This window comes from Oculina patagonica, chromosome 12, assembly GCF_052425735.1.
Source record: "Oculina patagonica isolate OP01 chromosome 12, crgOcupat, whole genome shotgun sequence".
Classification (NCBI taxonomy): Eukaryota; Metazoa; Cnidaria; class Anthozoa; order Scleractinia; family Oculinidae; genus Oculina; species Oculina patagonica.
In genome coordinates, this window is record NC_135769.1 from 22,501,885 (window position 1) to 22,515,618 (window position 13,734).

Here is a 13,734-nt window from a genome sequence, read left to right on the forward strand (position 1 = left end):
TGAAACTACGCTAATTTTAATTAACTACGCTAATTAAAATTAGCGTTTCATAACTGGTAGCATTTACAGAAAACTCACGAGTTTTAATCTGTACACTTTGAGACCACTTGTTTATGCTATAACAAGATAAATTGTTTTGTTCGTAAATTGATGCATTTTGAGGCCATTTGTACGAATTAATTTCATGCATGCGCTTATTATAAGGCTTAATGTCCCTAATTATTTCTTATTTGCCTTTTTTCTTTTTCCTTTTTTCTATGACAACCTTATTGCAATTAGGTGTATGTATGGATTCAAGATGAAAGTGCAATTGAGCATGGAAAGCAATTATCCGTGAATTTCTTGAGCCTTCATGTTGTCGATGCTTCAGTCCCCTTCGCAGCCGTTGTTTGGGCTTGTCATGCAACGCTCCCTCCACAACAGGGAGAAGCATTGTGTGACGATCCAAATAAGGGCTGCGAAGGAGACTACGACGTAACATACCTAACACGATGTCGTTTGAGTAGCATTTACTCATTTTTTTGATTCGATTTACAGGACTGAGATGGCTTTTTTACTTAAAGCATATAAAACGCAGTGAAACAGCCGAGTGGGTGATGAAAATCAATAACCTACTGAAAAAATTTTTTGCACTATGTGAAAAAAAATTTAAGACGGAATCCACTAGGAAGTCGAGTAATATTTATTAAAGTTGGACAAAAATCAATTTCCAGAATAATTTAAATCCTATTGCGTTATTTCCTACCCTTAATAAAAGGTAAAGATGTAAGTAATTATCCGTGATAACACCAACAACAATTTCTTATCAGAGTCTGAGAAAATGAATTTTAAAGTTTACAAGGTATGGGCAAAATCTCACGTGTAGCCATTTTGTGAAGTCGCCTTAAGCGATTCAGTGGAATTCAGCGGAACTTCAAAATGCGTTTTCGATGTGTGGTGTTGTTAGAAAAGATTTCTTTTGATAAGATATTTGAAGCAGTAACAAAAAAGTTTGCAATAAGGTAGAAATAATTCTGGTACAACAATTTCTTATCAGAGTCTGAGAAAATGATATTTAAAGTTCACAAGCTATGGGCAAAAGCTTACATCTTTTAAGCAATTCAGTGGAATTCAGCGGAACTTCAAAATGTGTTTTCGATGTGTGGTGTTGTTAGAAAAGATTTCTTTCGATAAGATATTTGAAGCAGTAACACAAAAGCTTGCAATCAGGTGTAAATAGTTTTGGTACATAATTTTGTCCAATAACTACTCGAAGTCCTGGCGGATTTCCTCTTAATAACATATTTTGCGGCACTCCATTTCAGTTTCAGAATTTTGAAGTTCTGGCCTGGCGTAAATGACTGTGAATGATTACAACCGATGTTTCTATTAACGAAGATGAAATTAACGATTTTTTGATGATTATCCAGCTCTTAAGAAAAGATTTGGCAAGAATACCCCATAATCATTCCACTACACTTTTGGGCAAATTGCACTTTAAATTTCGTCGTAGCCAACAAACGGTTAAAAGAAAGATAAAAAGGTGGCAAAATGTTGAAGTACTACTTACATACTGTAGACAGTTCAGAATAACTTGAAAAACGTCTGAATAAGGTATCACACCAAGATGTGAAGATGTTGAGGTCTTGGTGTCAGAATCGCTGAAATAAAACAAATACTATTCACCACAGAGGTCTTTACTTTTGGAGAGTAAACATTACTTTCTGGTGCCCCGTCATATGGGTTATTTTCGGGGTTTTTTCCTGTCCACATCCAAAATGGGGTCTGGCGATGTTCAAAAATGTTTAAATGATCAAAGTCTCTTCGAGATATCGACGTTTTTGCATGAAGTATGAGTCGAAGGTTTATCCTGTGCATTGTTCTTCAAACTTATCATTACAGTATCTTTGTAGTTTAATTTAACAATTTCCTATCTTCGCGGAGGAAATGCAGCCATATAATTTTGTCAAAAATGGCTCGTTCGCGCCGGGTATTTATACACATATTCCTTAACATTACACAAATAAACAGTGCAAATTTCAGCGAGATCTGACAATTCTATACTTTAAAACTGCAAGGACCTTTCGAGGCAGTCGATTACGGAAATGAAACAGCAAAATATGCGTTCGACGCTTTGTTTTTGCGACGCTATATTTGAATTGTTATAGGTAGACCGCCGTTCAATGTGTTCAAGGCCGTATCGTTACGATTGCTCCATGAAAAAGCACGAAAAAAAATACGGATATTTCCGACTACTGTCGGAGAAAACATTGCGTAAACAAATCGTTACACTCAAGCTGCGTTTTGTCTAGGCTCGGCGAGGGTCGGATATCAAGACCCAGGATTAAACAAAAGCCACATATACAGTGAATGCTTTCGAATTATATTTGAAGATGAAATACGAAAGAATTTTGCTGTCTTTGACTGAAATTCCACTCGAAGTGCGTAGATACGATCGCATGTTGTAAAGCCGATTCATGCAACATTGCTCTCAACGCGATGTAAGTGCTAGTGATTATTTATTCGTGTTTTAGTTACGCAATCCATTGTTTGTGCGACGCTTTTTATAGATCGCCTTTCAGACACACGTGCGTTGAGATAAGAAAGCTGACATGTCACTTTTAAAATTGTTATATAACGTTTGTAAATGTGACAAGTCACGTTTTTTCCACGAAATCGCAAGTGATCACCCACAGCGGAAAGTAATCCCTTGAGAAATTAAAACAGTCCCTTGAGAAATTAAAAAAGTCCCTTGAGAGTTTACAAATATGTGGTTCCAAATTTTGTCTACTAACCCCTATTCTACCATTTTTGCTTGTAAACAAGCAAAAACGTCGAAAAAATGAACTTAATTCACCATGTTCATCTGCATGGGGTTCTCAACACTTCATACTTCACTATTGAACAAAAAAACCTGGTAAACTGTTCAGATACTTCCACGAGAATGGCCTTTTTATTTTTTCGCCACATGCATGTAGAAGGGCTTACCTCTGCAAACACGTAAAGTAAGGACTAAACTTTGAGGTGTCTTCCTCTTCACTGGCGTTATATAAACCAAGCCGTAAACTGGAGTCACACCGCAAACTCAGGAAGCACTCAAACGCCTAGAAGATGAAGACATTGAATTGTGAGCTTTTAATCATGTCAGTTTCTTTATCGTTAATTATGATGTTTTTTGTAACTTCTACATTTAGTTCAGAAGATTTTGCAGGTTTTTCGAATTGAGGATAACTTTACACTGGTTAGAAAAACACCATATTTTGACATCTGACAATTAAACTGTTTCCCGCCAAAAGTGTTTGAGCGGGCAACATTGCAACATCTATGACGTCACAGCCGGGAGCCGTGCACAGCTATCCGCGAGTGTTGACGACGACCGCACGTCGCACTTCGTTGTGCTTTGTTACAAATCACTTATGACTGGTCCCTCAGGAAACCAGTTTATTTTGTTTCCCGAGAATCTCAATGTTTAGCTCGGTCTCCGCGTAGGGAAACTAGTTTTCCACGGGATCAGTTATTAAGTGTTATATATTACATGGTACCTTTTTGGAGAAAAAAAGTATAACATACCAAGTTTCTGATGACACTAGCAATGTAGGTACTGTAACCATGGTAATAGTGTGCCTTCATGTGAGAAACCAACAGTTCAAACGTTCGAACAGCATGACCGTGCGGTAAACGAAACAACTTGAGCTGTGGACAAATCAATTAAATATTTTGGTTGCTGTTATCTCTAGATTAGTCTTCAATGCAACTCAACGAGAGAACTATGCCCCCCCCCTCCCTCCCGGCCAACCGTCTTGGGCCACTTCATCCTTTTGCCAACAATTGGTCTATGTTTTTCCAGCATCCTCCTCTCTATCCCTAGTCTCTATATTCTAAACTGCTGTGGGGAAGGTTTCGAAAATAGAACAACAACTTTACAATTTATGAAAGAATTTTGCACTAGTATAGTTGTACTATATGCATTAACCTTTTATATTAGTCGACAGAAAGGAGGAGGTGGAAAGAAACTTTGGAGGTGAAAAGTGATTTGGAATACGTTTGTAACTGTGAAAACATAATATAAATATTGTTGCACTTGAAAATGTTGCTGAAAATCTTCAGTGACTTCAGAGTAATATTAGCATCTTAAGATAGGTACTATATCATCAAACTTGCCAGATTTACTTTTTTGTCATAAAGTTTTTATTCATTTCTTACTGAGATTCAGGCCCAATCCTCTTGCACGGAAACGCTCATTTGAACCCCACTGGTTGGAAAACCCCCACTTCAAAATAACCCAATGCATTTCTGGCGACATGTCCATTTGTCCTACTTCACGTGAGTTCTCTTGCATACGGAATTTTGATTGGACGATAAACATAACCAACTCTTCGTATACCGGTTGTACAAGAGTTTACTGAACATTACCCAAGTGGGTTAGGAAGAAACAAAAAAAAAACGTGTTCCCACCTTAAAGACCTCTACCAATCCATTGACCGCTGTCTTTACATCTTTTAACTCTTTTTCCTCTTGCAGCAACTGCAAATCGAGGATGAAAACAAAACAAGAAATTTAAGTTACTGAGAGTTAGTCGTAACCACTTCAAATAATGAGCCCCGCCACTTTTTTCAATATCAAAGTTTGAACTCAAACGATCATGGTGCAATATTATAAATAATTCTCTGTAATTGTTACGAGTTAAGACGGATTCCGCTGAAAGTTCGAGCAATGAGTGCGAAAATTAAGTACCAAAAATCTACTCATTGCACGGCAACATTTTGTATACTATTTAAAAGATCTCATCGAAATTCATTTGTCTTAGTGACCCCGCAATTAAATTCTAAAGCATTCTCGAGAAAATTAAAGTCAAACGTCGAAAAAAATGTATTAAACGCGCGCCATTTTGTTTTGAACTAGCGCAAGACGTCCGTTTTAACTGAAATAAAGACAACTTCAAATCCATTTTTCTCTCGCGGGGTCAGCTTGAGTGCTAAATTTTTGCAGGTTTTTGTTAGCTGTACTAAAACTGTTGCCATGCTAAGAGGTCTTTTTGGTAACTTTAATTTTGCCTGTATTGCTCGAAAATTGTGCGGAAACCATCTTAAATCGCTATCCTGTGGATAAGTGTTGACAAAGCAAAGTACGCTATTCCATCCTTTGGACAACCGTGTCCAGGTAAACATACTGTGACAGGGCGACAACTTTTTCATAAACAAGGAATCGGGAAAAACAAAAAGAGAGTTGCAAATCATTCGCTTTAAAGCTACATGTTTATTAAGAGTATCGAATTTTTGTCACTATTGAAAAACTAAAAAACCTTCTGGAATGGTCTCCTTTTAGGTTAACCAATTTTGAGACCAGAATTTTAAATAAGCGAGCAAGCACATTTTGCAATAACAACAGAATGACCACGTTCGGAATAAGTTTGAAGTTAAGATTTAAGTCGATCACCTGTTGCTGCTGCTCAAGTGGAAGGTGTTTTCCTTGTAGCTCCACGTGTCTGCTGAGAACCTGAAATGAAGACGTAGTGTTTAAGCGAATTGGCTGACTTGTTTTCAGTGCCAATCACCAAACAGTTCTAAAGCCTCAGCCAAAGTGCAGTTATCTCTAACTTTCATCTATACGCAGCCTAGATGCGCTTGGCTTTCGATTCGCCAAGCGACACGAAAACTTATTTAAAGATCTCAACTGCTGCAAGTACACAAGCGTCATACAATTTGTAACTGGAGAAAATACGGGTAAGAAACTAATTTTGGAAGGCACAAATAAAATACAACGGTAGAACAGGCAATTCACTGTCAAGTCTTCTTGAAGTTCGTGGAAAAATGCAGAAAGTTCACAGAACATGGAAAATCATATCGATCGTATTGTTGGGTGTTACACGTATTTTAAGAACAGTATTATCTTACTTTTCACTTTCTGTGAGTAAAAGGGAGAAAGTAGCTGAATCAGTCAAACTTTATAAACGTTACCTTTTCAATAATATCCAGGAAATCTTGACATTTCTGGGAGTCACACATCTGACACAGGTCCAGCAGAATCTGTACTGCCACATTCCGAACTGTTACATCTTGGTCTTCAGAAATGTGGTTCAGATATGGTAACACTGCGCACTCTAAAAGCTCTTCCTAAAGAAACGATCACAATACTAAATAAAGTCAGTAAAGTTTGACGGTTAAAAGAAATGATGCTTGTATCATCGTCTGCATCAGTCACTTCCCAGGGAAAAGGGTAAGAATCCGATCCAAACAACGCGTCGGTCAACGCGTCGGCCAACGTGTCGGTCGACTGTCGGCCGACGCGTCGGCAAGTATAAACCGAGGATAAATTGTGCGTCGGTGGTGCGTCAGCGGTGCGTTGGCGGTGCGTCGGCGACTTTTTCTCTTGAAATAAAAGCTTACAATGATTAAGTTTGATTTGGTGTCGTCTTTTCCCCTCCCAGCAACACAACTCATACACGTTCAATTTGACAAACTGTAGGTTCCTTGCAGTCAATGGTTCAGTATTTTGTTGGGCACCCTCTTCCTTATGTTTTGTTATTGAGTAAGACAGCATCTTTTCACAGTACTTCTCCCCACCCATGTGTGAACTTCAAAGTATACAATGGATACCAGCAAATAGTTAGGCGAACCTGATATAAAAGACCTAATATGTTGAACTCTCAAGTGAATAGTTGTTTCATTGGTTGGACATTGTACCCGAAGTTTTAAAGCAGATTAACACCAAAGCAAAATTTAAACTAAGGTTGTGTTTCACTAGGCCGATTCACTAGCTGAACTTTCTTTCTTGGTGTCCTGGCCAAAGAACTGAAGAATCTAACGGTGCTGGTGGAATTGTGTCCGTATTACAGAGGTAGTGTTTATGTGTATTTTGATCTCTTTTAGAAAGAGTGAGGTGTCCATATTACAGAGGTTGAGTTTATATGAATTTTGCTCTCTTTAGAGTCTTTAGAGGTTCAACTGCAGTGTCCTGTAGGATGTAGTAACATGATCTTAGCAGGTGTTTCTAAAACTCGTGTGCATTAAAAGCATTAAGCTTACCTCGTACCAGTGACCATATGACGTGAGTACTGATGATAGCACAGTGAGGACTTTCACTCTGACGCTAGTGCGGATTTCATATCTGATCCAAAGAACACAGCAACATTCAGTTCATATGAGCACACAGGATCATAAAAAGAATAACTTCAAGTCGATAATAACGAAATAATCAATCAATAATAAAGAAAACAAAGGAGCAAAGAAGGTTGTTGTTAAGATTGAAAAGGATTGAGACAGGGTTGAAAACTTTTTAAATGGATTATTTCCACTGATGGCAATTGACACTCTGAACATGTAGTCACAGATAAAATACAGTAGTACATAGTACTGTACCTGAAGTATTTTTCCATAAGATTGTGAAGGTTAGTGAGCCAACCGACTTGTGCTGGATGGACTGTCTGAGCCTTGAACGAAACCAAGATATGAAGAGACTTTTCCTGCAAACAATTATCAATTAATAAAAACTATCAATTTCATAAACCATATCAAAATAGTCACTTCAAAAATGCACATTGCCAGCTCTTGTCGGACAGTCGGTCAGCCATTCGCTTGGTTGGTCAGTTGAACAGTTGGTCAGCTGGTGGGTCGGTTTGCCTGTTCATGTACTTCTAACACTTAATCCTGGTGAGCCTTAAGTATCTAAGTATCACTATTGTAAGTCAAGTGACTTTTTTCTGACACCTAGTTAGTTGTTTGGCTTTCAGTGTACAGCTAAAGTCATTTGCACTCACAGAAGTTTACATCTCTCACACTTACAGGGCGCATACTAGCACTCTTCTCTACTAAACCAAAGAACCTTTCCTCTGGTCCATTGAACTTTCCAGCCTCGTAAAGGTCTTCTATACTGGTCAACAGGATGTGAAAATTTTCTATCAGGGCATTATCTCCTTGGCTATACACCTGAGAAGAGGAAAAGTAAAGAAAACTGTATGTAGTGATACAGAAAGCCAAGTGGCCATGCATTCTTCAGCAAAGTGTAAAAACCATTAGGCTGTTCTGTGTCTAACCAATGTGTTACCGGTTTATAGTTTAAATCCGTTTTCCACTGTGGAAACTGAGGTGACAATACGGCCTCACAGTCTGTGTATTTGCAGACTTTATTTCTAAAGTCAAGTTATGCTTGGCTATTGTAAGTTGCAAAATACATGTACATGTAGGCTACAAAACGGTCTGGCTTTTTTTCTTGAAAAGCGCGAGCTTCACTAATGAATATAACACACCTCTTTTTACTATTTCTTTTCATAAGGAAAAAGTGATAGATCGTTTGGTACTGTTTTGCAGTTTATGAAAACGAGGATTTACTCAATCAAGTACTCCACAAAAGTAAAGTGTTAGGAGCACCCTGATAAAGCCACACTTGTGGGTAACCCATGATGTGCACAATTAATCCAAGCTAGGAGTGTGGTAAAACCCACGGTAGCGTAATTCTTCAGAAACCAATCATATAATCACTGGTGATGACCGCCCTCATTCCACAGTTTACCTCAATCTGCTGTTGTAAAGCTTCTGTGATGTCTAACACTGCATCCCAGGCCACTACATGAAGCTCATGACCATACTTCTTCACCAGTCTTTGTAATGACAAGGTCACTTCCAGGGCCACCAAGCTGTGATGGCATGACAGGGCCTGGTCAGGAAGAGCACATCATCATGATCTTTATATACCGGTATCTGCCAATTCCCTTATGATCGAGTTAATTAAATTTTATTAATTTTCCTGCAACTAGTTTCCCTTTATGTTATGAACCGAAGTTCTTTTGCGCTGCCAAACAGTTTTCCTCCTTAAAAGTGAATGGCAAGTCTTGTGGGAATGTGTTAAAGAAATATTGCAAATAATTAACTGGAACAATGGGTCATATTCACAGGCACCAACTTGTTGCTTCCTCGTACCCAGACGCCTCTCTCTTGTTTTGGAGTCACCGCGCTCGCTTTGTTCTCGCTTTGTTACAGCGAAAATCGAGGTGCCTGAGGAGGAGGCTGAACTTGTTGTGTAGTTGCTTTGCCGTAGCTATACAACCATGGCGTGTCAATGCATTTCGATAAGCTTTACTTTTAAAAGGAATTGAAAAATGGCTGCTACTTGTTTAGTACACAACCTTATGCAAACAGAAAGGAGCTTATGTCACACCAGGTGAATAATTTTTAAGATATTTTTAATATAGTAATATATAATAGTATAATATAGTAATTTTAGTTGTTAATTGTATTTAGATTGTTTCTAGCCTAATTTTATACAATATATCTTGTAGCTTAATGTAGGTCCACATCAGCCTCTGGCTGCCTTTAATTTAACCTATATAAAACAAAGTATGTATGTATGTAAGAGCCAAAAGATACATCATGGTTGCCACAAACATCAGTTTTCAAAATTCCCTAACTTTTCCCTGGTAACTTCACTGACCGAATATATCTGAAATGTCAGATGTAGTAGCGGCCTCCAGCCCCCACTTCCAAGAAAAAAACTTCACTGAGATCACATTGACCTGAAATGTTTCTTCCAGCCATCCATTGTATGAAATCAACGGTGTTATATTCCAGTTTCCCCGGACTTTTCTTCAAAATGTCATTTTCCCTCAAAAATATAATTTCCAACTTTTCCCAGACCTTCATAAATAATATTTTTCTTTAACCATTTCCCGAGCTGTGGCAACCCTGTATATGTAAGTGATGAACTGAATGGCCTGTAACAGAAAACAAAAGAATTTTGCTGTCCATTAGAAACACCCAGGGGGGGGGGGAGGGGCGGGGGGTACTCGGCATTTCAAGTGACAGGGATGATTGAAGGAATTTTTGGGTTTGAATTTTTCGATTTCGGGATTTTTTTGGGTTGGCAAAATTTGACAAGTATTTTTTTGATTTAAGTAGGGATGTTTATGGGTAAAAAAAAAAAAACAATCTGAAGATTCGTGGAAGAGCCTTGGCTGTGTAGCTCTGCAAATAAAGTATAAACAAACATGTTTTGCTGTTGTTTTTTAAGGGGTCAGTTTTTGATCTAGGGATTTTTTGGGTTATGTTGGAAGCGCTGGAGATTTTTTGGGGGTATTGATTTTTGCCCCCTTTCAATCATCCCCGTCACTTGAAATTCCGAGAACCCCCCTGGGTAGAATTCTCACCTGTAACATAGAAGGCAAGACAGTTGAATTGGAGTACTTGAGGTTTGGTACCTTCTGTGAGCCCCACAGACACATTCCAATGAAAAACACTGAACCTCGCAGTAACATAACATCAGAGCCATGGTCACTATACATTGCCAAAAAAGGACACAAAATTGCACAATTTTTAAACAAACAGTACAAGATGTAAGTTGGTGTGGATAGACAGACCACTCGTTACCCCACATGTTAAAACTAAAATCACCTTGTTTTCTTTTTATCATAAGGCACACAACACATAAGGCACAATACACATGGGAGGCGCGATGGCCTAATGGTTAGCGCACTCGCCTCCGAGTCGAACGGCCCGGGTTCGAGGCCTGGCCGGGGGGCTGCGTTGTGTTCTTGGGCAAGACACTTTACTCTCACAGTGCCTCTCTCCACCCAGGTGTATAAATGGGTACCGGCGAACTTACTGCTGGGGGTAACTCTGTGATGGACTAGCATCCCATCCAGGGGGGAGTAGAAAATACTCCTAGTCGCTTAATGCTACGGAAATTGGGATAAGCTCCGGCCTGTATGGGCCACTAGGCTTGAAGCAGACTTTACCTTACACTACACATCACCCAATAAACATTTGGAAATGAAATCTCGTATAACTTGATCAAGGAAGTAAGCAAAGTCTTGGGTTTGATGTAAACACAAGTTTTCACTCCCAATATTTCATAACTACTGGTGTTACTGTCACTTCAACTGTTGATGTCTCTGCTGACTGCCACATTTTTTTTGCAAGGTTACTTTTTACTTAATTTGTGTTCCAGAGGTTCTATTTTTCTTTTGTGAGTAGGGTTGAACCCTTAAAAATGCAACACTCGTGGCGTTGCCCCTAACAGATCGCACTCTAGTGGCTTTGTTATAAATGGCAAAATTTATTCATGCGAAATGTAAGATCTACTATCTTATAAAATATCCACTATAATACAGAAAATAAAAAGATAAATGCATAAAGAGGGGAAATGAGTGCAGTGGTCTTTGTATCCTGTAGCCCTTTACATGCATTGCAGACATTGCATGCCATATATTATTAATAGGTCTAGAAACAATATCGCTTATTATCATAGACACTTAATGATACATGCAGAGTTTGCAATGTGTGGCATTACATGTATATACTGGAAAACCCTTGGCCTATAACATACATGTAGATACATATAATAAAACTTGAACTGTCTGATTTACTGACTGACTTTTCAAATAAAAGTAAACTTGTAAATACTAATGTAAATTTAAGTTTAAAAAATAAATATTAGCATTTACAAGTTACCTTTATTGAATATGTAAGATTGATTCCACTCAAAGTTCAAGCAATAAGTGCAAAAAATTGATTACCAAAAATCTACTGATAGTATGGTAACATTTTAAATATTATTTGAAGCATTAACATCTATATAGTTGTTAACATTTTGCCTAAAACGTAGATACATACAAAAAAACTTAACACATAAGCCCTATTCTACAACAATTACACTGGCTGCCTGTTAGCGAACGCATTTCGTTTAAGATCTTGTTGTTTACCTATAAAGCTATGAACGGCTATGCTCCGTCATACATTGTTGATCTTCTTGACCAATACGTGCCATCACGTTGTCTACGCTCGGCCTCGCAAAATTTGCTTAAATTTCCAAGATAGGCCACCTCTACATACGGAGATCGGGCCTTTTCCATTGCTGCGCCGAGACTTTGGAACACACTACCAACAACAGTAAAGAATGCCCCTTCAGTCTCCACTTTTAAAACACTTTTAAAGACATATTTATTTAGGTCGATATAATTATTTTTAACAAGTTCGCCATGTTTTTATAATAATTGTCATTTTTATTCTTATTTTTTATCAATTGTAATTAAATTAGGTTATCCTTAGCGTATTTTTATCTGATTGTAATTTAAATCGGGTTTTTATATTTTTACTTTTAAACTTCAAATGTAAACACACTGAGACGTATGTAAAGTGCGTGCTAAGAACTGTTATTATTATTATTATTATTATTATTATTATTATTATTATTATTAAACTACAGGTACGATTTACTGACTGACTTTTCAAATAATAGTAAACTTGTAAATAGTCAAATTTAATTGTAAAACATAAATTTGACTCATTACTAATTACCTTTATTGAATAAGTGAAATTGATTCCACTCAAAGTTCAAACAACAAGTACAATTTAATTAATTACTAAAAATCTACTGATAGAACAGTAACATTTTGAATATTATTTGAAACATCAACGTCTATATAGCTGTTATACCTTTGCCTATTAACATAGATATATAAAACTAGTAATAATCATAGATTCGGGAAGTTCGTTTGAGTCAATTTTGTGTGCCTTAAATTTGTCCACTTTACACAATTGGCCTGCACAATTTTCCCCGTGCGTAACAAAATCACACATGATAGAATGGCACAATAGCCACCGAGACTGAAAAAAATCGAAAGATTTACAATGCAATAGATTTCATTTGTGGCACAATTACTGCCGAGATAAACAACTCGGTAGCCAGTGTCCACGAGTCGTGATCATGTTGCTTAATGACTACTGAGTACAACAGCTGATCAGGACGTGCCTTGTTTGAGTCATTGAAACAGCATGGACATTAGTCATTGAAGGCGAGAAGGTTGACAACAAAGCAACAATCTCCTGTTTAATGTATTCACCAGACGTCACACACACCTTCCTATTGTGAGACTTTGGTAAACTATTTTGAACAACATTACAACAAAATGGAAAGGAAAGTAAGTAAAATTAAATTTTACCAAAAAAAGTTAACCGTACAAATCAAAGTACCATTGAAGGTCCATTTTGTATGCGATGTCATGTGCGGCAAAGTCCATGTGTGCACACCCATTAAATCGAGGTCAATAAAATGAAGACGAGGCATTTTGCTTATTTCAAAACTTCCCCTGGTATATATAGAACATCCAGTATGTGCACAGGAAACCACAAGAAATTAAGGATGCGTGCTCCTATGTCAAACACGATATAACTTAAACTGTGTGATTTACCGACTGATTTTTCAAATAAAAGTAAACTTGTAAATACAAAAATTTTTATTTTAAAAATAAAGTTTTTGCATTTACAAGTTACCTTTATTGAATTCTTAAGATTGATTCCACTCAAAGTCCATGCAATAAGTGCAAAAAATTAATATTATTACTAAAAATCTACTGATGAACAGCAACATTTTGAATATCATTTGAACATTAACGTCTATATAGCTGATACATATAATAAAACTTAAACTGTGTGATGAACTGACTGACTTTTCAAATAATAGTAAACTTGTAAAGAGTCGATCTGGGCTCAAAATAAAATTAACCTATTACAAGAGTGCCTTATTTAAATACTTTAGATGGGTTCCACTCAAAAAATAAATAAATTAAAAAAATTATTTATTACTAAAAATCTACTGATATCACAACAACATTTCAATACTATAATATCTTAAACATCTTAATCATACATTTTTTTACAAGGTTACTTTCTACTTAACGTGGGTGCCAGTGGTTCTATTTTTCTTTTACGAGTAACATTTAACCCATGAAAGCCTGAACTCCTGGCTTTGCCGCTAACAGATCAC

At 37.2% G+C, this 13,734-nt stretch overlaps 1 protein-coding gene across 1 annotated transcript in view; it reads right to left on the bottom strand.

Moving 5' to 3' along the window:
- The window catches only part of LOC144631543 (tuberin-like), a 59,701-nt gene that overhangs the window by 16,377 nt on the left and 29,590 nt on the right, over positions 1–13,734 (bottom strand). Inside the window, exons 11-21 of the mRNA XM_078489989.1 lie at positions 10,118–10,244; positions 8,488–8,631; positions 7,761–7,904; positions 7,338–7,441; positions 7,005–7,086; positions 5,937–6,092; positions 5,416–5,475; positions 4,435–4,503; positions 3,550–3,672; positions 2,968–3,083; positions 1,550–1,640 (exon numbers count right to left, since the gene is read on the bottom strand). Coding sequence (XP_078346115.1) covers positions 1,550–1,640; positions 2,968–3,083; positions 3,550–3,672; positions 4,435–4,503; positions 5,416–5,475; positions 5,937–6,092; positions 7,005–7,086; positions 7,338–7,441; positions 7,761–7,904; positions 8,488–8,631; positions 10,118–10,244 — 1,216 coding nt within the window. The remainder of the gene's footprint in view (positions 1–1,549; positions 1,641–2,967; positions 3,084–3,549; positions 3,673–4,434; positions 4,504–5,415; positions 5,476–5,936; positions 6,093–7,004; positions 7,087–7,337; positions 7,442–7,760; positions 7,905–8,487; positions 8,632–10,117; positions 10,245–13,734) is intronic.